We start from the raw sequence: 21874 nt of genomic DNA on the forward strand, positions 1-21874 counted from the left end.
CCTCTCCGTTCGCGCAGTTGATGTTCTACAGGTTGCTGTCCAACAGGTTGCTGTCGTGGAGGGCTGTTTACAGGATCGCTTGTGCGCAGACTCCGTTCTCTGTTTCCTGTCCTGTCTCTTGTGCTGCGTTCTGCGCATGTCATGTGTGAGTCAAGCGGAATCGCTCACAAGCTCGTTCACACACTTCACAGCCCAGCGCACGATACAAGATGTTATGTCTCCGACAATTTTATTCAACTCGATCTTCAAATAATATACCAATAGAGATGAACCATTCATCCAGAACAGCACGTGATCACGAGGTATGTAAAGAAGCACAGTTGAATCGACTATCAAGAAGGTCAACCAATCTGCAACTGTTGAGCTACTTAGCTAGCTAATAGTCACCTATTTGTCCAAACCATGCTCTTCCATATAAAATAAAATATAATTAAAGTATATAGACAGTTTGATAGACAGTGTGAGTTGACTATTCTGTTCCATCTTTTTGTTTGTGGCAGCAAGGTATAGAGCTCCAGATGTCTTAAGAAGATGTTAGCAGATAAGAGGACCAGAGCAAGATCTCAGCCTCATGAAACCCAGCTTGTGACACCTGTCTGAGACAGACATCCTCTATGCTCCCGAGTGTGGACAATATACTATCACTGGATTACCATATGTATCAGACTAAAACTGAGCCTACTGTTGATACAACCTGTGCTTCCCCTACGGACAATAACACAGTCACAACCAGGCTCAAAAACAATGACCTCAACACAGAGAACCCCATCACTGACACACATTTGAATCCTAACTCTGACACAGACACTATGGCTGTTCCAGGTTCAGATATGAGAGTTACCAAAGAGGCTGATCCCAATGCAGTCAAAAGACAGCGGACCAGACAGGAAGATGAGGAGTCGTGCCCGCCTTCTAGTATGCCGCCGGGCTGGGTGAGAGTAGTGAGACGGAGGAAAAGTGGGAAGACTGCAGGCAAAATGGACATCTATATAACAAGGTGATTCTGATTTTTGCTTCTTCACTAGTTACTCTCCATTCTCTCATTGCATGTAAAATATCCCTGAAGTGTGTGTATCTTACTGTCAGTGCCAGGGGCTAAGTGCATTGCAGATATCCTATGATCAATGATTCTAGTCCCCAGGGACAGAGGTTCCGGTCCAGGGCGTCTCTTCAAGCTTTCCTTCTCAGAGATACAGGAGGGGATCTACAGATAGATGACTTTGACTTCACCAAAGCCAAGAGTGGCAGTGTAGCTGTGACTCCGCTGCCAAGCCAGGAGAGACAGAGGAAAGTTAATCAGAAACACACACGTCATACCTCAGAGGCCAATATCAAAGAAGACCGGCAGAACACAGAGGAGTATATGGAAAAGGGTAGAATATTAAGCCTGCCTCCAAATAACACAAAAATAGCCAATTCCGCAAAATCCTGCAAGCAGAGGACCAGACCCAGAGACAAGAGAACGATAATAACTCATCTGAAGCCTGACATGCCTCACCTGGCAAGGGGCAATCACAGAACGGCAGCTGGGAGAGGCACAGAAACGGGCCAACCATCAGACACAAATGAAGACATCAAAGAGACAAACATACAAGCCTCTGTGAGAAGGGGTGAGGATGATGAGACTGAGAGGCGTCTGAAGGTTGTGGCGGTAGTTGACGATGTCATACTGGAGAAGAGCCCCCAGAGGAGGCCGGGGCTGCTGAGAGAAAAGCTGCTCAGGCTGGCCCCGCCCACTGATCTACAAGATGCTCTCATTGGTCGAGAGGAACAGCTTCCTGTGTCACTGTTACTTGTCCCAGTCCTTAGGGTGCAGTCTGCTTCTGAGAGCGAGGGGGAGGCTGAGTCTGAGGGTGTGGGAGTGGGAGTGGGGGAGACTGAGGGAGTGGAGAATATAGAGGCAGAGGTGCATGACGAAGAGCTGCCATCTCCCCAGACCACTGGAGAGCGCTGTACACCACTGAAAGATTCCCAGAGCAGTATGTATCAATTTTCTCTACTGTGCATTGTGCTATCTGAGTTATGATGCATAATGTGCATTGACTGTGATGCCTAGATAGAGAACCTCCATGGTTTCAGTGTACTGACCCAGGAGAATAACATGTTTAATGTGTGTAGTGGTGCCTGTTGTTCCTGTTCTGCCCAGAACTGTTAGGAGAGAAACGGAAGACCAGTCCTTATTTCAGCCGGAAGTCAATGAGAGATGGTAATCATTTCATAAATGGTAGAACTTAACAGAACTTGCCATTCTTGGAGAAAAATGTAAGTCAAATAAAAAAATGGTTTATTTATGTCCGAAACCCCTTATGTCCACACACAGGTCTAAGCCCCCCCAGGAGGAAAGCCTTAAGGAAGTGGACCCCTCCTCGCTCCCCCTTCCACCTGGTGCAGGAGACCCTTTTCCACGACCCTTGGAAACTCCTGGTAGCCACCGTGTTCCTCAACAAAACCAGCGGTGAGACACACAAACACACACACACACATGCAAGGCTCAAACACAAACATCTACAATAACAACATTAGAATTATCTCACACAGTCTCTGTTCTGTGTTCCTTTTCAGGTAAAATGGCCATCCCGGTGTTGTGGCAGTTCTTTAAGCTTTACCCATCAGCGGAGGAGACCAGGGGGGCAGAGTGGAAGCCCCTGTCTGTGCTGCTGAGATCTTTGGGCCTGTATGAACTGCGAGCCAAAATCATCATCAGGTTCTCTGGTGAGTCACTGTTCCCATCTCCATCCGTGGATCCAAGAGATGATCCACTGATTTCCCTCCTAGAAAGTGAGATTTTAGTTTTAGCTGAATCGAGGAGGACGACTGGGTTGTCCTATCCTCCAAGTGTTAGAGGTGTGTTTGTTTTTGCCAGCACCTGAGAAATAATGGGGATGTTATGCAGATGTTATGCATCTCTTATAGAGGTCGACCGATTAATTGGAAGGGCCGATTAATTAGGGCCCATTTCAAGTTTTCATAACAATCGGAAATCGGTCCTTTTGGCCTATTAAAAAAATAATAATAATAAAAAATATCTATATATATATTTTTTTACACCTTTATTTAACTAGGCAAGTCAGTTAAGAACACAGTCTTATTTTCAATGACGGCCTAGGAACAGTGGGTTAACTGCCCTGTTCAGGGGCAGAAAGACAGATTTTCACCTTGTCAGCTCAGGGGATTCAATCTTGCAAACTTACAGTTAACTAGTCCAACGCAATAACGACCTGCCTCTCTCTCGTTGCACTCCACAAGGAGACTGCCTGTTAAGCAAATGCAGTAAGCCAAGGTAAGTTGCTAGCTAGCATTAAACTTATCTTATAAAAAACAATCAATCATAATCACTAGTTAACTACACATGGTTGATGATATTACTAGATATTATCTAGCGTGTCCTGTGTTGCATATAATCTGACTGAGCATACAAGTCTAAATCTAAAAATCTAAATCCAAGCATCTGACTGAGCGATGGTAGGCAGAAGCAGGCGCGTAAACATTAATTCAAACAGCACGTTTGTGCGTTTTGCCAGCAGCTCTTCTTGTGCGTCAAGCATTGCGCTGTTTATGACTTCAAACCTATCAACTCCCGAGATGAGGCTGGTGTGACCGAAGTGAAAGGGCTGGCTAGTTAGCGCGCGCTAATAGTGTTTCAAACTTCACTCGCTCTGAGCCTTGGGGTGGTTGTTTCCCTTGCTCTGCATGGGTAATGCTGCTTCGATGTGGTGGCTGTTGTCGTTGTGTTGCTGGTTCGAGCCCAGGGAGGAGCGAGGAGAGGGACGGAAGCTATACTGTTACACTGGCAATACTAAAGTGCCTATAAGAACATCCAATAGTCAAAGGTTAATGAAATACAAATGGTATAGAGAGAAATAGTCCTATAATAACTACAACCTAAAACTTCTTACCTGGGGATATTGAAGACTCATGTTAAAAGGAACCACCAGCTTTCATATCTTCTCATGTTTTGAGCAAGGAACTGAAACGTTAGCTTTCTTACAGCACATATTGCACTTTTACGTTTTTCTCCAACACTTTGTTTTTGCATTATTTAAACCAAATTGAACATGTTTCATTATCTACTTGAGGCAAAATTGATTTTATTGATTTATTATATTAAGTTCAAATAAGTGTTAATTCAGTACTGCTGTAATTGTCATTGTTACAAATACATTTTTTTTAATCGGCCGATTAATCGATATTGGCTTTTTTGGTCCTCCAATAATCGGTATCGGCATTGAAAAATCATAATCGGTCGACCTCTAATCTCTTATGCAGATGAATACCTGACCAAGCAGTGGCGCTACCCTATAGAGCTGCATGGGATTGGGAAGTATGGCAATGACTCCTACAGGATCTTCTGTGTAGAGGAGTGGAGACAGGTGAGTGAGTCACAGACCCCATAGTAGGTTGTTACATACAGTTTATAGTGTATTTTCCCTTTAGCAAAGATGACAACTGTTGTTATACCAACATTTAAATAATAGATCCAGATATAGTCAACTAGATATATTGCCCTTGTGTGTGTGTATTTACATAGGTTGAACCCCAGGACCACATGCTGAACAAGTACCATGCTTGGCTGTGGGAGAACCATGAGAGGTTGGGAATCTGAACCATGAGGAACTGCGATGTCACAACCTGTTTTATCAGTGGAAGAATGTTCTAGTTCTTAAATCATTAGGCTTATAACCTGACATATCGGTATCTCTCTTGGTTAACAATTCTTACTCAACACGATTCTATTAAAGAAATTGGTTTATCATGTTTTAAAAGCCTAATGACTCATTTACATTGAATTGGACTTTGATGTTGTGCCTCTGGAAAAGCAACAGATAAACTGTGTCCCTTTTGTCTAGTGGAGATTGGTGTTCCTTTTTGCGTGTATTGAATCGTCTCCATCTGTCTAGCTGTGTAGCCATGCTCTGACAATAGCTCGCCCAGCCCTATTTCACATGCTAATTCATTTCTTTAGGAGAGCACCAGTGCATTTAGCTACGCCGCTAGGCTCCAGCTTTATTCTCTGTCTGCACACGAGTAACCTGATTCCCAGGGCAACCGTTGCCACCGCAAAACACCCAAGTGATTGCATTTGTTTGTACTATTTCTATTTGAATCCAAGTCTTCATAGTCATTAAAGTAAATATTTGACAAGGAAGTAGTTTGCATGTAATTAATTCAACTTAACTGTTATGAAAAATAGCTTTACTGTTTTGACAGTGTCAGTAGTAAGAAGAAAGCTTAGTGTAAAAGTTAAGACAGAGCCTTTAGAAGTTTTTCAATGCACAAGGACCGGACTCCACTGCTGGGGAAACACAAGGCACAGCCCTGTCTACGGAATGAAACTTCGTAAGAAAACTTTGAAAACAGCTTTGACGTTTTAAATTGTTTTTAATGAATGGTTTTCTATCAGTTTGAACTGTGCATGTTTGATTATTTAAACCGTTCAGTGTTTATACTGTGCATTATTCTTCTTTTCATTACCACAGCTGCTGTTTGCTTGAATTCCACATCTCTGGCTATTCCTCGATCCACACCTGTCCGCCAAAGTCGCTACCTTATGGTCACTCCCCTGACATTGCCCATCATCATCTCACCTGCCTCAGCAGCACTGCCAGTCAGCCAGGTGTGCATTGACTCTAAGATAAAGCAAATTCAAGTGTTATAAATATTTTGGCCTGCCGTGTGAACTTCCTATCTGGTCGGCAGTCTGTCCCCAGACTGGACCCCCTCCATCCTCCTCTGGCCCATAGACGGACTGTCAGCCTGGAGACCCCTGCTGTGCATCACCACAACCACCAGAGGGCACTGGTTATGCAGAGAAAGGAGCACTATAGGTGACTCCAGTAGTAAAACATAAACCCTGATGCCAGTCTGTTTCTGCATTTTCTGACACTTTGGAGAAAACTACAAATTACCGATAATATGAATGTCACATTTCTGCCAATGAATCTTTTTTCTCTGGGGCTTTGTTAGGTATCACCAGGTGTGGCGGAAGCCATTCTACGGATCCTGCACTGAAAGAGAGGAGTACAGGTAAAAGCATCCTCGTCTGAATGATTAATTTCCCTCCCATATCTAGGTGGGATTCTGGCTTCCGTCATATTGTTTATAAATCTCTCGATTTTCCAGGTCGGAGGTACGTCAGCAGCTGAAGAGGCAGATGGAGGAGAAGAGGGCGGGGCTGATGCTGAAGTTGACCAGTAAGGCAGAGGAGGCTGAGTTTTTACAGGAAGTGGATCGCTTGGCTCTGTCCCGTGAGAAACAGCAGAGGATCCAGCACAGCAGAGCGATGAGCCACTACAGAGATGAGAACAAGAAGGTAATACACCAGGGATCATCAACTAGCGGATGGTCGGGGGGCCGGAACAGGCAGGGTCAGCAGGTAGCCTAGCGGTTAAGAGTGTTGGGCCAGTTATTCAAAGGTCACTGGTTTGAATCCCAGAGCCGACGAGGTGAAAAATCTGTAAATGTGCCCTTGAGCAAGGCACTTAATCCTAATTGCTCATGTAAGTCGCTCTGGATAAGTGTCAACTAAAATGTTAAAAATAACATAATTACAAATAATTTGTAGACTGCATATTGACTGCAAGAAGCCTAAACAGATGTTTGACTAAAACAATTATTTTAAACCTTGCTTATCTTTGTATACGCTCCACATGTCTCTTAGGTGTGGAATAATTGGAACAGATTTCTTAAATTAAAATCACTTGGAGCTGATTTCCTGGTGTTTTTACAGTCTCTGTCCAACAATAAAACGTTTTTAAAAAGTTTATCAATATATATATTTTTTTTCCAGACAACTTGGGGGGCCAAATAAAACAACCCACGGGCCGCCAGTTGGGGAACACTAACACACACACTACGTACTAATGGCTGGAGCAGAATGGTATCGAACCCATGGTTTCCATGTGTTTGATGGCATTTCATTTGCTCTGTTCCGGCCATTATTACGTGCTGTCCTCCCCTCAGCAGTCTCCACTGACTTCGTCCTAATGTGATATTTTTTTTACTCATACTCTTCTCTTTTGTGTGTGTGGTGTAGCTGATGGAGCAGAGCTGGATGGACAGGGCACTGATTCGCTCTCAGGAGGCCCTGATGGAGAGAGAACTGCTACGCCACAACCCCATTAATTGGAGCGGCACACTGAAATAGAAGCACACACCTCTGTTCACACATTTTCTCTTTTTCCATAGCTAGCTTTATAGGGGACTTTACTATATTTAGGGTTAGGGTTATTTAATTAGGCAAGTCAGTTTCAAACAAATTCTTATTTACAATGACGGCCTACTCCAGCCAAACCCTAACGACGCTGGGCCAATTGTGTGCCGCCCTATGGGACTCCCAATCACGGCCAGTTGTGATACTGGCTGGAATCGAACCAGGGTCTGTAGTGACACTTCTAGATGCAGTGTCTTAGATAGTAGCTCCTGAGTGGCGCAGCGGTCTGTTTCCTTGAATGGCTTTCATCTATCGCCTACATGCAACAGCAGTGTTTTAGTAAGGTCTTCAGCAATGAGCAGCAGTAGTTCAAATTAAATTGCTTTTAGTTCATTTCAACATGTCAAATAAAAATGGTGAAAGGATATTGTAAAGAAAATAGCACTCTGGGGGAATTTTTTTTTTTTAAATAATGGTCATAATGCAAGTAAGTGCAGCTGGGAATCTTAGGCCTAACATACACACATACTGGTTCTGGAACCTAAGGACATGATTAACAATAAAATAAAATAAAAAATTATTGAAAATGAAAAAAATATAATTTGAATAAATGTTTTATTCTAAGCGCACTAGCTTTAGTAGATACTCAGGATGAGGGTGGAACAACGTGTTGGGATTGAGTGGATGCACATGTTGACACAGTTCTGATAAAATACACTTGTGCACAGTCATGGCAAAAAGTTTGGAGAATGAGACAAATTAATTTCCAAACATTGCTGGTTCAGTGTCTAGATATTTTTGTCAGATGTTACTAGGGAATACTGAAGTACAATTACAAGCATTTCACAAGTGTCAAAGGCTTTTATTGACAATTACATGAAGTTGATGCAGAGTCAATATTTAAAGTGTTGACCCTTCTTTTCAAGACCTCTGCAATCCACCCTGGCATGCTGTCAATTAACTTCTGGGCCACATCCTGACTGTTGGCAGCCCATTCTTGCATAATCAATGCTTGGAGTTTGTTGTTGTTCGTCACCAAACTGTTCCTGGATGGTTCGGAGAAGTTGCTCTCGGGGGCTGTGTTGGTACCATTCTTTATTCATAGCTGTGTTCTTAGGCAAAATTGTGAGTGAGCCCACTCCCTTGGCTGAGAAGCAACCCCACACATGAATGGTCTCAGGATGCTTTCCTGTTGGCATGACACAGGACTGATGGTAGCGCTCACCTTGTCTTCTTCGGACAAGCTTTTTTCCGGATGCCCCAAACAATCGGAAAGGGGATTCATCAGAGAAAATTACTTTACCCCAGTCCTCAGCAGTCCAATCCCTGTATCTTTTGCAAAATATCAGTCTGTCCCTGATGTTTTTCCTGGAGAGAAGTGGCTTCTTTGCTGCCCTTGACACCAGGCCATCCTCCAAAAGTCTTCACCTCACTGTGCGTGCAGATGCACTCACACCTGCCTGCTGCCATTCCTGAGCACGCTCTGTACTGGTGGTGCTCCGATCCCGCAGCTGAATCTACTTTAGGAGACTGTCCTGGTGCTTGCTGGACTTTCTTGGGCGCCCTGAAGCCTTCTTCACAACAACTGAACTGCTCTCCTTGGAAGTTCTTGATGATCTGATAAATGGTTGATTTAGGTGCAAAATTACTGGCAGCAATATCCTTGCCCGTGAATCCCGTTTTGTGCAAAGCAATGATGACGGAATGTGTTTCCTTGCAGGTAACCATGGTTGACAGAGGAAGAACAATGATTCCAAGCACCACCCTCCTTTTGAAGCTTCCAGTCTGTTATTCGAACTCCATCATGACAGAGTGATCTCCAGCCTTGTCCTCGTCAACACTCACACCTGTGTTAACGAGAGAATCATGTCAGCTGGTCCTTTTGGGTCACGGCTGAAATTCAGTGGAAATTTTTTTGGGGGGATTCAGTTAATTTGCATGGCAAAGAGGGACTTTGCAATTAATTACAATTCATCTGATCACTCTTCATAACATTCTGGAGTATATGCAAAGTGCCATCATACAAACTGAGGCCGCAGACTTTGAAAATTAATATGTGTGTCATTCTAAAACTTTGGCCACGACTGTACAGTACCCCATTTTGCCTGGTGCTGATCACACACATATCAGATACAGAATAAAAATCTTTTAAGGTTTTTGCAAAAAAAATTATGTTCAGAAATGAATTATTGCAAAACGATACAATGGGTGACATCTTCACTAGGACTGCTGCCTTTTACTCTCTTGCTTTCTCATGCACACTGCTCAGGCACTAGGGTTTGGGGTGGTGACACAGAAGTGATGATCCTTGTATCCATCCTGTTTGAACAGTTTAAGGGGGAAACAAGCAGCTCTATAAAGTTCAGTCTTTCATGCCAATCAGGATAATAAATACATACAGTATCGCCTTTCTCATGCATTCATACAGTAAGAATACGTTTGTGCAAAAACACAGTCATAATAGGGACGCGATTATAAATAGTGTTATAACATTGGACATAATTTCACTGGTGCAACAGGAAGCATCTGTCCTTTCCTACACATTTCCCATGTCCACTATAGCAGCAGTCTTTAGTGCTTCAACACCCCACTGACCATCCCATATCACCTTCCATTACCAGGGAAACACCGCTGTTCCTCAGTATAAGGTGAAATGATGAACAGTAGAATACTGATGAGGTAAGAGGGATAGCTAAGTTTGGGTTGGGATGTGTGGAAATGAACAGACATCATTTTGGAGCAATATTTTGCTCAGTAGAAGATACAAATGCATAATAACTTGGTAACAATCAGTAGTGGTCTTATCCGACCTGCACGCCCTGCCTTTTCATCATGACAGAGTGATCTCCAGCCTTGTCCTCGTCAACACAACGAGAGAATCATGTCAGCTGGTCCTTTTGGGTCATGGCTGAAATTCAGTGGAATTTTTGGGGGGGGATTCCATGAGTTGAGGCAAGAGGCTTGGGTTTTGGTCTCCCATATCAGTGCAGAAAGACAATCCAGCGTCTTTTCAGTATTCTTGGATCAAGTAGTACCCGGTCTTCTATTTTCATTCCTCCATTGAGCTCTCTAATTTCACTAAGCTCCAAGGTCTCTTATCGCAAAGGTTCACAATCCAGAAGACCCACAATCATCCCAAGCCAACACCCCCAAAGTAGTATAGTACATCCCTGATTGTCTAGCATTCCTGTAGCCGTCACCCCTCAGTCTTTGTCACCCTCATTGGTTTGCATTCAAGAGTTCCTTCCTCTGTCCTGTATCCCGAGCTCCTGGTAGACTAGCGTCCCTTTAGGAAGCCGTCCAGCATGCGGTCGCCCTTCTCTGACAGCCAGTATCCAGCCATGGCGGCCACGCCCCCGATGAAGATCGCGGTAAAGACCATGTCGCCCTTGGCGGCGAGCGTTGCTAGGGCACAGATGACCACGCCAAAGAACATCTGCTGCAGGACCAGGACCTCGTCATCAGTCATGTCATCAAACAGACCCTTCTCTGGACCACCTGATGGAGCGATCGCGAGGAAGAGAGAAATATCATGTTTGTGATGCTGTGGGGTGGAGGTCATGCAGACATAACTATCACGTGTTTGTGTATGTGTGTGTCACTTACTCAGTGGATGGTTCTCCACACAGATGCTGTCTCTATGAATGAAGCCGTCAGCACATTCACAGCGGAAGGACCCCTCGTCATTGAAACACGCCTCATTCAGCCCTGGACATGCTATCGCCCTCTCACTACACTCATCCACATCTGGGTGGGAGAGAAAGAAAAGCTGGACAGAGTGACCCGCATGACAAGAGTGTATAATACAAGTAGTTGAGAAAGCCCGACTGCTTTAATAAAAAGGTTCATCTGATTGGCTGAATCAGGGACGCAAGTTTGGTTTTAGAAGTGGGGCGGACATAATTGTTTAATTCAGTCAGATTAACACTCCAAACAGCCTACCCGACCACTCAGAGGCGTCCGTATGGTCCCAAAGCACTCCGTTGCCTTGTTTTGTATCACATTCCAATGATAAAACTTGGGTGGGCAAAAATGTCATTTCAGAACGTGGGGGGGGGGCATGTCCACCCCGTCCCCAATGAACGTTGCACCCCTGAGCAGAATCATATAGTAAAGGGAGCCACACAGACAGACAGTAAATGGAGACACAGCCAGGTTCCCTCACCGAGACATTTGGCTCCTCTGAGCTTGTATCCCCGAGCACATTTCTTACAGCGGGCCGGACCACTGCCCATACAGCCCACACATGCCTGGTCACAGCCTGGCACAGACAAGAGAGGACAGAGAACTGGGTCAGCACACAGGTCTACCAACAACAAACAGGATTAGTCATTACTCTGTTACTAGCAGATAGTAGAGGGAGAGCCTACAGTACCTCTGCACTCGTACGATCCATCTGTGTTGTGGCAATAGGTGTTGGAGGAACATCGAGCCAGCTCTGTGCCACACTCATCAGTGTCTAGAAACAACACACACAGCAGGAGTTAAACACAGGCACAGTACGAAAACCAACGGACGACATTACGCTTGAACAAACACACACAAAAGCCAAATACTCACCAACACACTTGTTGTCATGGAAGAGCCACCCAGGTTTGCATTCCAGACATTTGTAGTTCTCTGGCCCTGAGCACTTTTTACAAGAGCGGTAGCATGCTAAAGACATTACACAGAGGAGAAATTATTGGTTTGTGAGCATTCTACATGAGATTGCTTGATAATATATGAGCCAGGCTGTCTCGTTGATGATCAGATAGGCAAACTGTTTCTGACTGGCTACCTGCGCAGGCTGGTGTGCTGTGATTGGAACTCTTCTCTCTGTAATAGCCGTCTGCACAGCTCTGACACAGCTGACCGAAGTACCCCGGGTCACACACACACTCTCCATCTCCCAGACGCGTGCCCTCTCCTTCACAGCGGCCCAGACCACCACACACCCCTCCAGGACCAGACAGACACTCTGCAGCACAACAACAACACTCGGTTAATACAGTGACTGTGTGTGTGTGTGTGTGTGTGTGTGTGGGCAGTACCTTTGCAGTCTGGTCCAAAATGTCCCGGGGGACAGCAGAGCGTGAGCTCTTCTATACACAACCACTCAAATAGGTCTGGAGCCTCTTGCTGCCTACGCACACAGAGACAGACAGTGACAAGATCAGTGATGAGAGGAAGGACAAGCACACACAAACAAATAACATACTGCTTAGGTGTGCATGTACATTGACACAGAACAGTTACAGTGCTGTGAAAAATTATTTGCCCCGTTTGATTCTCTATGTTATCAAATCTTCAACCAAAACCTAATATTAGATAAATGGAACCGGAGTTCACAAATAACAAAAAAAGTGATACTTGTTTATTTAATTAACAAAAAGTTATGCAACACCCAATTTTCCTGTGTGAAAAGTAATTGCCCACTTACACGCAATAAGTGGTTGTGCCACCTTTAGCTGCAATGACTGCAACCAAATGCTTCCTGTAGCTGTCGATCAGTCTCTCAGATCGCTGTGGAGGAATTTTGGCCCACTCTTGCATTCAAAAGTAGAAAGTATGGAACGCCGTTTGGGTCTTTGCAATACTTTTTCACTGCACTGTATACACTCTCCTCCATAGATATTTGGACAGTGAAGCTACAATCTAGACACTGAAATTTGACTATACTCCAGCATTTTTGATTTGAGATCAAATGTTTCATGAGACGACATTACAGATGTCACCCTTTACTTGAGGGTATTTTAATACATATCTGTTTTATCATTTAGAAATGATAGCACTTTGTGTATTTAGTCATACGTATTTGAACAAATTTCCTTATATTGTATTAAAGTAGTCAAAAGTTTAGTATTTGGTCCTAGCACGCAATGACTACATCAAGTTTGTGATATTTGAAGTTTGATTTGGTTGTGTTATGGGTTGTTTTGCCCAATAGGAACTGAATGGTAAATGATAACTGGAGTAATTTCTTTCTACGTGAGTAAATAAGATGTTTGTGAAGACTTCTAAACTAATTCTGATAATGCCAAGACTAAGAAAATCCTGAATAATGATGAGTGAGAAACATCTAACTTCTCACTGTTACCAATAACAAGTTAGCATTTTGAAGGGGTATGGTCTTTGAGCATCTAACTTTCTCACTCATCATTTTCACAATTAAATTATAATTATCCATAATCATGAGAGCATCCACATGAATGTAGAAGTTTAAAAAATATATAATTTAAAAACACATTCTTATTTACAATAAAAGTGACTCCAAAATGACACACCAGATGTATTGTTCACCATTCAGTTCCTATTCGGCTAAATATAATCCGAAACAACCAAAACAAACAAACTCCATCCAACAAGCTTCATATAGTCATCGAGTGCAAGGAATATGGAACCAAATCCTAAACGTTTAACTACTTTAATACGCCGTAAGTGAATTTGTCCAAATGTGGGGACTAGATACTAGACTAGACTAAAAGTGCTTTGATTTCTAAAAACAGATATGAAAATGCCCTCAAATAAAAGGTGAAATGATGTGCCTCATATGGCACATTTGATCTAAAAAAACAAACAAAACTGGAGTATAGAGCCAAATAAAAATGTTCCTTCACTGTCCAAATGCATACGGAGGGGAGTGTATACACAGTACCAGTCAAAAGTTTGGACACTCACTCAAAGGTTTTTAATATTGTTTTACTATATTGTAGAATAATAGTGAAGACATTAAAAACTATGAAGTAACCAAAAAAAAAGTTCAACAAATCAAAAATGAGATTCTTCAAAGTAGCCACCCTTTACCGCTTTGCACACTCTTGGCATTCTCTCAACCAGCTTCATGCATTTCAAATAACAGGTTTGCCCTGTTAAAAGTGAATTTGTGGAATTTCTTTGCTTCTTAATGAGTTAGAGACAATCAGTTGTGTTGTGACAAAGTAGGGGTGGTATACAGAAGACAGCCCTATTTGGTTAAAGACCAAGTCCATATTATGGCAAGAACAGCTCAAATAAGCAAAGAGAAACGACAGTCCATCATTACTGCAAGACATGAAGGTCAGTCAATACGGAAAATTTCAAGAACTTTGAAAGGTTTCTTCAAGTGAAGTCACAAAAACCATCAATCGCTATGATGAAACTGTCTCTCATGAGGACCGCCACAGGAAAGGAAGACCCAGAGTTATCCTCTGCAGCAGAGGATAAGTTCATAAGAGTTAACTGCATCTCCGATTGCAGCCCAAATAAATGCTTCAGAGTTCAAGTAACAGACACATCTCAACATCAACTGTTCAGAGACTGTGAATCATTCTACAGCGATACGCCATCCCATCTTGTCATGCCCTGGTCGAAGTATTTTGTGTTTTTCTTCATTTATTTGGTCAGGCCAGGGTGTGGCATGGGTTTTTGTATGTGGCGGGTTTTGTATTGGGATTGTAGCTTAGTGGGGTGTTCTAGATAGGTCTATGGCTGTCTGAAGTGGTTCTCAATCAGAGGCAGGTGTTCATCGTTGTCTCTGATTGGGAACCATATTTAGGCAGCCATATTCTTTGAGTGTTTCGTGGGTGATTGTCCTGATGTCCCTGTTCTGTGTTTATTTACACCAGTATAGGCTGTTTCGGTTTTCGTTACGCTCATTGTGTTTGTTGTTTTGTAATTGATTTGTGTTCACGTTTGTTTATTAAACATGGATCGTAATCTACACGCCACATTTTGGTCCGACTCTCCTTCACACCTAGAAAACCGTAACAGAATCACCCACCACAACAGGACCAAGCGGCGTGTCAACAGGCAGGAGCAGCAGGAGAAGTAACAGCGGCAGCAGGAGCAACAAAGTTTGGAGTATACGACTTGGGAGGAAATAGACAGGTGGGCGGTCGACCCAGGGAGAGTGCCGGAGCCCGCCTGGGATTAGCTGGAGCAGTGCGAAAAGAGTTATAGGAGAATGGAGTTGGAGAGACAAGCACGGCGGCGCGGAAGGAAGCCCGAGAGTCAGCCCCAAAAATGTCTTGGGGGTGGCAGAGTCAGGAGTCAGACCTGAGCCAACTCTCCCTGTTTCTCGTGAGGAGTCAAGGAGGAGACCAGAACCAGAGCCGGTGTTGGAGGTGAGCGAAGCAGAGACTGAAGGAGTTAATGGGGAAATTGGAGGAGAGAGAAATGAGGGAGTTGCTGTATTGGTGCTTTAAGCATGGAATTCACCCGACGGAGCGTGTCGGGGATTTGATGGCACCTGGGTCAGCGCTCCATACTCGTCCTGAGGTGCGTGTTAGTCGGCTGGTGAAGATGGTGCCAGCCTCACGCACCAGGCCTCCTGTGCACCTCCCTAGCCTTGCACGTCCTGTGCCAGCCCTGCTCTCAAGATCTCCAGTACGCCTTCACAGTCTAGCCCATCCTGTGCCACCTCCACACACCGAGCCCTCCGGTGGCAGCTCCCCGCACCAGGCTTCCTGTGCGTGTCCTCGGCCCAGTACCACCAGTGCCAGCGCCACGCATCAGGCCTTCAGTGCGCTTCGCCTGTTCAGCGCTGTCAGAGCCTTCCTCCTCTCCTGCGCTGCCGGAGTCTCCCGCCTGTTTAGCGCTGCCAGAGCCTTCCTCCTCTACAGCGCTGCTGGAGTCTCCTGCCTGTTCAGCTCAGCCAGAGCTGCCAGTCTGCATGGAGCAGCCAGAGCTGCCAGTCTGCATGGAGCAGCCAGAGCTGCCAGTCTGCATGAAGTAGCCAGAGCTGCCAGTCTGCATGAAGCAGCCAGAGCTGCCAGTCTGCATGGAGCAGCCAGAGCTGCCAGTCTGCATGGAGCAGCCAGAGCTGCCAGTCTGCATGGAGCAGCCAGAGCTGCCAGTCTGCATGGAGCAGCCAGAGCTGCTAGTCTGCATGAAGCAGCCAGAGCTGCCAGTCTGCATGAAGCAGCCAGAGCTGCCAGTCTGCATGAAGCAGCCAGAGCTGCCAGTCTGCATGGAGCAGCCAGTCTGCATGGAGCAGCCAGAGCTGTCGGTCTGCATGGAGCAGCCAGAGCTGCCAGTATACATGGAGCAGCTAGAGCTGCCAGTCTGCAAGGAGCTGCCAGTCTGCAAGGAGCTGCCAGAGCTGCCAGTCGGCATGGAGCCGCCAGAGCCGCCAGTCTGCAAGAAGCCGCCAGAGCCGCCAGTCAGCATGGAGCAGCCAGAGCCGCCAGTCAGCATGGAGCAGCCAGTCAGCATGGAGCAGCCAGTCCAGCATGGAGCAGCCAGAGCCTCCAGTCAGCATGGAGCAGCCAGAGCCGCCAGTCAGCATGGAGCAGCCAGAGCCGCCAGTCAGCATGGAGCAGCCAGAGCCGCCAGTCTGCATGGAGCAGCCAGAGCCGCCAGTCTGCATGGAGCAGCCAGAGCTGCCAGTCTGCATGGAGCAGCCAGTCTGCATGGAGCAGCCAGAGCCGCCAGTCTGCATAAAGCAGCCAGAGCTGCCAGTCTGCATGAAGCAGCCAGAGCTGCCAGTCTGCATGGAGCAGCCAGTCTGCATGGAGCAGCCAGAGCCGCCAGTCTGCATAAAGCAGCCAGAGCTGCCAGTCTGCATGAAGCAGCCAGAGCTGCCAGTCTGCATGAAGCAGCCAGAGCTGCCAGTCTGCATGAAGCAGCCAGAGCTGCCAGTCTGCATGGAGCAGCCAGTCTGCATGGAGCATCCAGATCTGTCGGTCTGCATGGAGCAGCCAGAGCTGCCAGTATACAAGGAGCTGCCAGTCTGCAAGGAGGCGGCAGGGTAGCCTAGTGGTTAGAGTGTTGGACTAGTAACCGGAAGGTTGCAAGTTCAAACCCCCGAGCAGACAAGGTACAAATCTGTCGTTCTGCCTCTGAACAGGCCGTCATTGTTCCTAGGCCGTCATTGAAACACTGTTCCTAGGCCGTCATTGAAAATAAGAATTTGTTCTTAACTGACTTGCCTGGTTAAATAAAGGTTTAAAAAAAAGGAGCTGCCAGTCTGCATGGAGCTGCCAGAGCTGCCAGTCTGCAAGAAGCCGCCAGAGCCGCCAGTCTGCATGGAGCAGCCAGAGCCGCCAGTCAGCATGGAGCAACCAGATCTGTCAGTCTCTTCCAGGATCTGCCAGTCAGCCAAACTCTTCCAGGATCTGCCAGTCAGCCAGACACTTCCAGGATCTGCCAGACTCTTCCAGATCCGCCAGACTCTTCCAGATCCGCCAGTCAGCCAGACTCTTCCAGATCCAACTACCTGCCTAAGCTTCCTCTCAGTCCCGAGCTGCCCCTCAGTCCAGTGGGGTTCTGGGTGAGGACAACTAGGCCATGGTCGGCAGAGAGGGTGGACTTTCTAAGGACGTGAGGAGGAGGGACTAAGACTTTGATAGAATGGGGTCCACGTCCCGCACCGCCACCATGGACAGACGCCCACCCGGACCCTCCCCTATGGCTTTTGGTGTGCGTCCGGGAGTCCGCACCTTGGGGGGGGGGTTCTGTCACGCCCTCGTCAAAGTATTTTGTGTTTTTCTTCATTTATTTGGTCAGGACAGGGTGTGGCATGGGTTTTTGTATGTGGTGTGTTTTGTATTGGTATTGTAGCTTAGTGGGGTGTTCTAGATAAGTCTATGGCTGTCTGAAGTGGTTCTCAATCAGAGGCAGGTGTTTATCGTTGTCTCTGATTGGGAACCATATTTAGGCAGCCATATTCTTTGAGTGTTTCGTGGGTGATTGTCCTGATGTCCCTGTTCTGTGTTTATTTACACCAGTATAGGCTGTTTCGGTTTTCGTTACGTTCATTGTGTTTGTTGTTTTGTAATTGATTCGTGTTCACGTTTGTTTATTAAACATGGATCGTAATCTACACGCCGCATTTTGGTCCGACTCTCCTTCACACCTAGAAAACCGTAACACATCTGGTTTGCATTTAGTGGGACTATCATTTGTTTTTCAACAGGACAATGACCCAACACACCTCCAGGCTGTGTAAGGGCTATTTGACCAAGAAGGAGAGTGATATAATACTGCATCAGATGACCTGGCCTCTGCAATCACCTAACCTCAACCCAATTGAGATTGTTTAGGAGGAGTTGGACTGCAGAGTGAAGGAAAAGCAGCCAATAAGTGCTCAGCACATTTATTTTATTTATTTCTATTTTATTTAACCAGGCAAGTCAGTTAAGAACAAATTCTTATTTTCAATGACGGCCTGGGAACAGTGGGTTAACTGCCTGTTCAGGTGCAGAACGACAGATTTGTACCTTGTCAGCTAGGGGGTTTGAACTCGCAACCTTCCGGTTACTAGTCCAACGCTCTAACCACTAGGCTACACTGCATGTTGGAACTCCTTCAAGAATGTTGGAAAAGCATTCCAGGTGAAGCTGGTTGAGAGAATGCCAAGAGTGTGCAAAGCGGTAAAGGGTGGCTACTTTGAAGAATCTAAAATATATTTGGATTTGTTTAACACTCTTTTGGTTACTACATGATTCCATATGTGTTATTCCATAGTTGATGTCTTTAATATTATTCTACAATGTAGAATAGTAAAAATAAAGAAAAACCCTTGAATGATTAAGTGTGTCCAGACTTTTGACTGGTACCGCATTTAACGCATTTACAGTCAGATACAAACAGACACACTGTGGCATCATACCGGTGGAACCACCATGTCTCCACTTGGTCCTCTATCTGCTCCAGCAGTTTGTTACAGTCTATGTCTGATTTCTCACACGCTGCCTCCACTATCTCCAGCAACCTGGTTTCACTGAGAATGAGGATGGGAGGGGAAGAGTGAGTAATATAGTACACTTCACTAGTGAACATAGCACAGATAAAACAAATACTACATCCTTATATCCTACATTATGCACTCAAGAAGTATCACACACACAATTATGAGAGGCTGTACTGTGTAAGAACATAGGGGTACTAAGCTCTTGTCTTGTCTGCCTTGGCTTAATCAGAAGGACAACAGAATCAGGTCAGAGGAATCAAATTCAAGCCTTTATAGTGACAATGGTGCATTGTCCCTTCAAGCTAAGGCTTGTCAGAGATTAGTAGGCCTTGTGGACTTGCCTCTGCATAAACACAGATATTAGACTGTAGGTCCTAAAGACTGCTTATTCGTAGAGATTCTAGAGACATAGGCATAGTGGGGCCAATAGTACCTGCGAGCATATTTAGACAGATTTTCCTCCTCCCAAGCAGTGTTGCCACCCCCAAAATTCTTATTGGATGTTTTATCCAGTCCCTGGGAAAAACAAAGACCATCAGGTGAATACAAAAACAGAACAGCAAGGAGAGTAAAATAGCAGCTACCGACAAGAGACATGAGTAATAAGCAAAACAGAGATACCAACAGATACAAAAACGTACAATATGACCGACAAACTAACAAAGAGGGAGTACAGGATGAGAGACAACTTCTACCTTGATGAAGCTGTCAGTGAGCTTGCGGCAGGTCTGGCATGGTGCAGTCTGTACTCGAACCACAGACAACACAGAAAAGAGTACCAGGGCAGGGAGCAGGGGCCACATCCACGACATGGCTTGGACTATACCTACCACTCAGCCACGGAGGACAGAGGAGATTCAGTACAAAGTAGTTGACCCTAACTACTGATACACAGTCCGATATTTCTTCATCACAGTGGTTATGTCACGATTTGTTACTGTGTCTTTCAATCAATCTAATCTAGTCATTTATCATACTTTGAAAACTGCTGTGTACAATGACGGGCAGCAGGATTAAATAAAGTGTGTGAAAAGAAAGGAGGATGAGTTATATACTTTTTTAGTAAACAATGCAGTGCCACTTACTTACTCTATCTCTAATCATAGCTATGTATTGCCAAATCCAGTTGGATCCTGTTAAGGATAATACTAATTAATGATGATTATTTTACATCGCTTCTGCTGCTTAGCAAAAACATAGCAAGTTAAATTCACTAACGTTGTTGTCCTGACTGAGCCATCTAGGCTGTGGTCCAGAGGATCATCATCATTAACGTTAGCCAAGGTTCCAAGGTCTAGTTAACGTTAGCCAAGGTCCCGTTCGCAGTCACATCCGATAACCCTCAATCCCGTCAGATCAGCGCAAGTAATATGAGATGCTGCCTACTGTACACTGCAGGACAGAACATGTACTATGCTAACTAGCTAGCTGCTATAACTAATGCACTTTTTTTAGCTAGCTGGATAGCTAATGTTAGCCACCTAGCTTCAACAAAGATGTTCTGCTTCTAAAGAATGATGCTGAGCTGAATCCTACCTGCAGTTTGCACGCAATAGACTGGGAGCGTCGTTAGCACAGTAGTAATCCAATTACACCGTGGTTCACCGGTTCAGTTGTTCAACCATGCCATTCACTGACCAGCCACCTTATTATCTACGGTAGTTTCCTGACCGGTGCTGATGCAGGGGTTCTAGTAGCTTTTTCCTGCCTATTTTTGGTTGAGACGCAGCTGGCAGGATACCGCCCAATCCCACTGGGACCTCAGTTTTAAACCAATCATTACTCGCCGAGTACCAAGAAGGGCGTGCCTTGATCCTGAACGACATGATCGTTTGTCCTGAGACGATTTAGCAGACCAATTTCAATTTCAACATTTATTTTGACCAATACACGAACATGAATCAAACCCCTGTAGACGGTGTTGACTACGTGGTATACAACTACGGCCGGAAGTAACTTGTTCGTTAAAGGTTAGGAAAACATATGCAGCAGGTTAGGATAATTAATGTAGCAGTTTAGGATAATTCGGTTAAGTTTAAGAAAATATTTAGGTTTAGCTAAAAATGCTCTGCTAACCTGCTACGAATTGTTACTCCCGTCCGTAGTTGTTCTGCATTTAGTCACAACCACTGTAGACCTATGACTGATTATGAATCACCCAGTCACAGCAATGCACCACAACATAATACACAAATGTAGAAAATAGAATTTAACAGTGTTGGGGAAGCTACTCTGAAATCATAGTTTACCAAACTACCAATTACTTCACACTGGAAGAAGTTAAGCTACACTATAGCTACCTTTAATAAAATAAATAATTAGCTTTAGATAGGTAATTTTGAAATAGTAGTTCACTACAGCCAAGCTACTTCGTGAAAAATGATCCTATCTAAATCTGAAATGTCAGACTAAAAATTGGAAGAACAAATCGCTCTGGAGTCAGATGTTAACAGAAAGTGTCATTTAGCCTATTAAACACATTTCAAGTGAGGAAATTCTTGCCTACTATATATTTTGAGCAAGAAATTAGCTAATAAAAAAAGTAATAAACTACTGAAAACACTACCGAGATTTAGATTTAGTTAAACTACCACCAAGCTATGACAAGATGTTGTTTAATTAGTAGTTGAACTACATGTAGTTCACTACTCCCCAACACTGGCGTTAAACAACTTAACAAATCACTTAGTAAACTAAAAAAAACTTTAACCATATATTTTGAAATGAAGATTTGAGTACAACAATGTCACACATTTACAGTTCAGGGATGAGCACCAAGCTGGGGTTGACAGTAGTGTTTCAGGAGCACAAAAGTGAATCACTTACAATATTTACAAGTCATGCTCAACTTTATAGAGTAGCTCTACAAGTGCATGATGAGATACAGTTTCAACAAGCCACCATCTCCGCAAGTCCTTATGTCCAGTATCTGATTATAGTATACTGTATAAGTGCCACAGTTACCGTCCTGTAGCAAAAGCCCCTGGTTCCTTCCTAGCCTCTCATGTCCTCTCAGACTATCCTGCTGGTCTTGGTGTCAGGACTAGATGGTGGGGTACTGAGACACGGCT

At 44.8% G+C, this 21874-nt stretch overlaps 2 protein-coding genes across 4 annotated transcripts; one reads left to right on the forward strand and one right to left on the reverse strand.

Moving 5' to 3' along the window:
* The first annotated feature begins 146 nt into the window (after positions 1–146).
* LOC135504708 (methyl-CpG-binding domain protein 4-like) lies at positions 147–5821 on the forward strand. Of its 3 annotated transcripts, XM_064923502.1 has the most exons (10): positions 147–302; positions 501–997; positions 1135–1979; positions 2147–2206; positions 2321–2455; positions 2563–2712; positions 4267–4370; positions 4529–4590; positions 5478–5614; positions 5698–5821. In XM_064923502.1, exons 2-10 carry the CDS (start codon positions 615–617, stop codon positions 5739–5741), a joined length of 1920 nt encoding a protein of 639 aa, XP_064779574.1. In that variant the 5' UTR covers positions 147–302; positions 501–614; the 3' UTR covers positions 5742–5821. The 3 variants fall into 3 exon arrangements, 1 of the variants encoding a protein (XP_064779574.1); XR_010450154.1 differs by lacking the exon at positions 5698–5821 and having other exon boundaries at positions 4529–5337; positions 5478–5568; XR_010450155.1 differs by lacking the exon at positions 5698–5821 and having other exon boundaries at positions 4529–5070; positions 5478–5561.
* Positions 5822–7748: 1927 nt separating this feature from the next.
* On the reverse strand, positions 7749–20507 carry LOC135504709 (protein disulfide isomerase Creld1-like). Its single transcript, XM_064923503.1, has 11 exons — positions 20340–20507; positions 19499–19629; positions 19237–19319; positions 18723–18833; positions 12184–12275; positions 11931–12110; positions 11711–11806; positions 11526–11609; positions 11316–11411; positions 10757–10897; positions 7749–10648 (listed from the first exon to the last, which is right to left on the reverse strand). Exons 2-11 carry the CDS (start codon positions 19613–19615, stop codon positions 10428–10430), a joined length of 1221 nt encoding a protein of 406 aa, XP_064779575.1. The 5' UTR covers positions 19616–19629; positions 20340–20507; the 3' UTR covers positions 7749–10427.
* Positions 20508–21874: the final 1367 nt, after the last annotated feature.

This window comes from Oncorhynchus masou, chromosome 18 (assembly GCF_036934945.1).
Source record: "Oncorhynchus masou masou isolate Uvic2021 chromosome 18, UVic_Omas_1.1, whole genome shotgun sequence".
Lineage (NCBI taxonomy): Eukaryota > Metazoa > Chordata > Actinopteri > Salmoniformes > Salmonidae > Oncorhynchus > Oncorhynchus masou.

Bases quoted from the DNA above. Each gene is read 5' to 3' on its own strand.
- LOC135504708 (XM_064923502.1), top strand. From the start codon at position 615: ATGCTCCCGAGTGTGGACAATATACTATCACTGGATTACCATATGTAT. The intron at 998-1,134 runs GTGATTCTGATT...CAATGATTCTAG, and splicing joins ATGGACATCTATATAACAAG to TCCCCAGGGACAGAGGTTCC. The intron at 4,371-4,528 runs GTGAGTGAGTCA...GTATTTACATAG, and splicing joins GTGTAGAGGAGTGGAGACAG to GTTGAACCCCAGGACCACAT.
- LOC135504709 (XM_064923503.1), bottom strand. From the start codon at position 19,615: ATGTCGTGGATGTGGCCCCTGCTCCCTGCCCTGGTACTCTTTTCTGTG. The intron at 10,898-11,315 runs GTGAGGGAACCT...TCTCCCACCCAG, and splicing joins CAGAGGAGCCAAATGTCTCG to ATGTGGATGAGTGTAGTGAG. The intron at 10,649-10,756 runs GTAAGTGACACA...TCGCTCCATCAG, and splicing joins TGTGGAGAACCATCCACTGA to GTGGTCCAGAGAAGGGTCTG.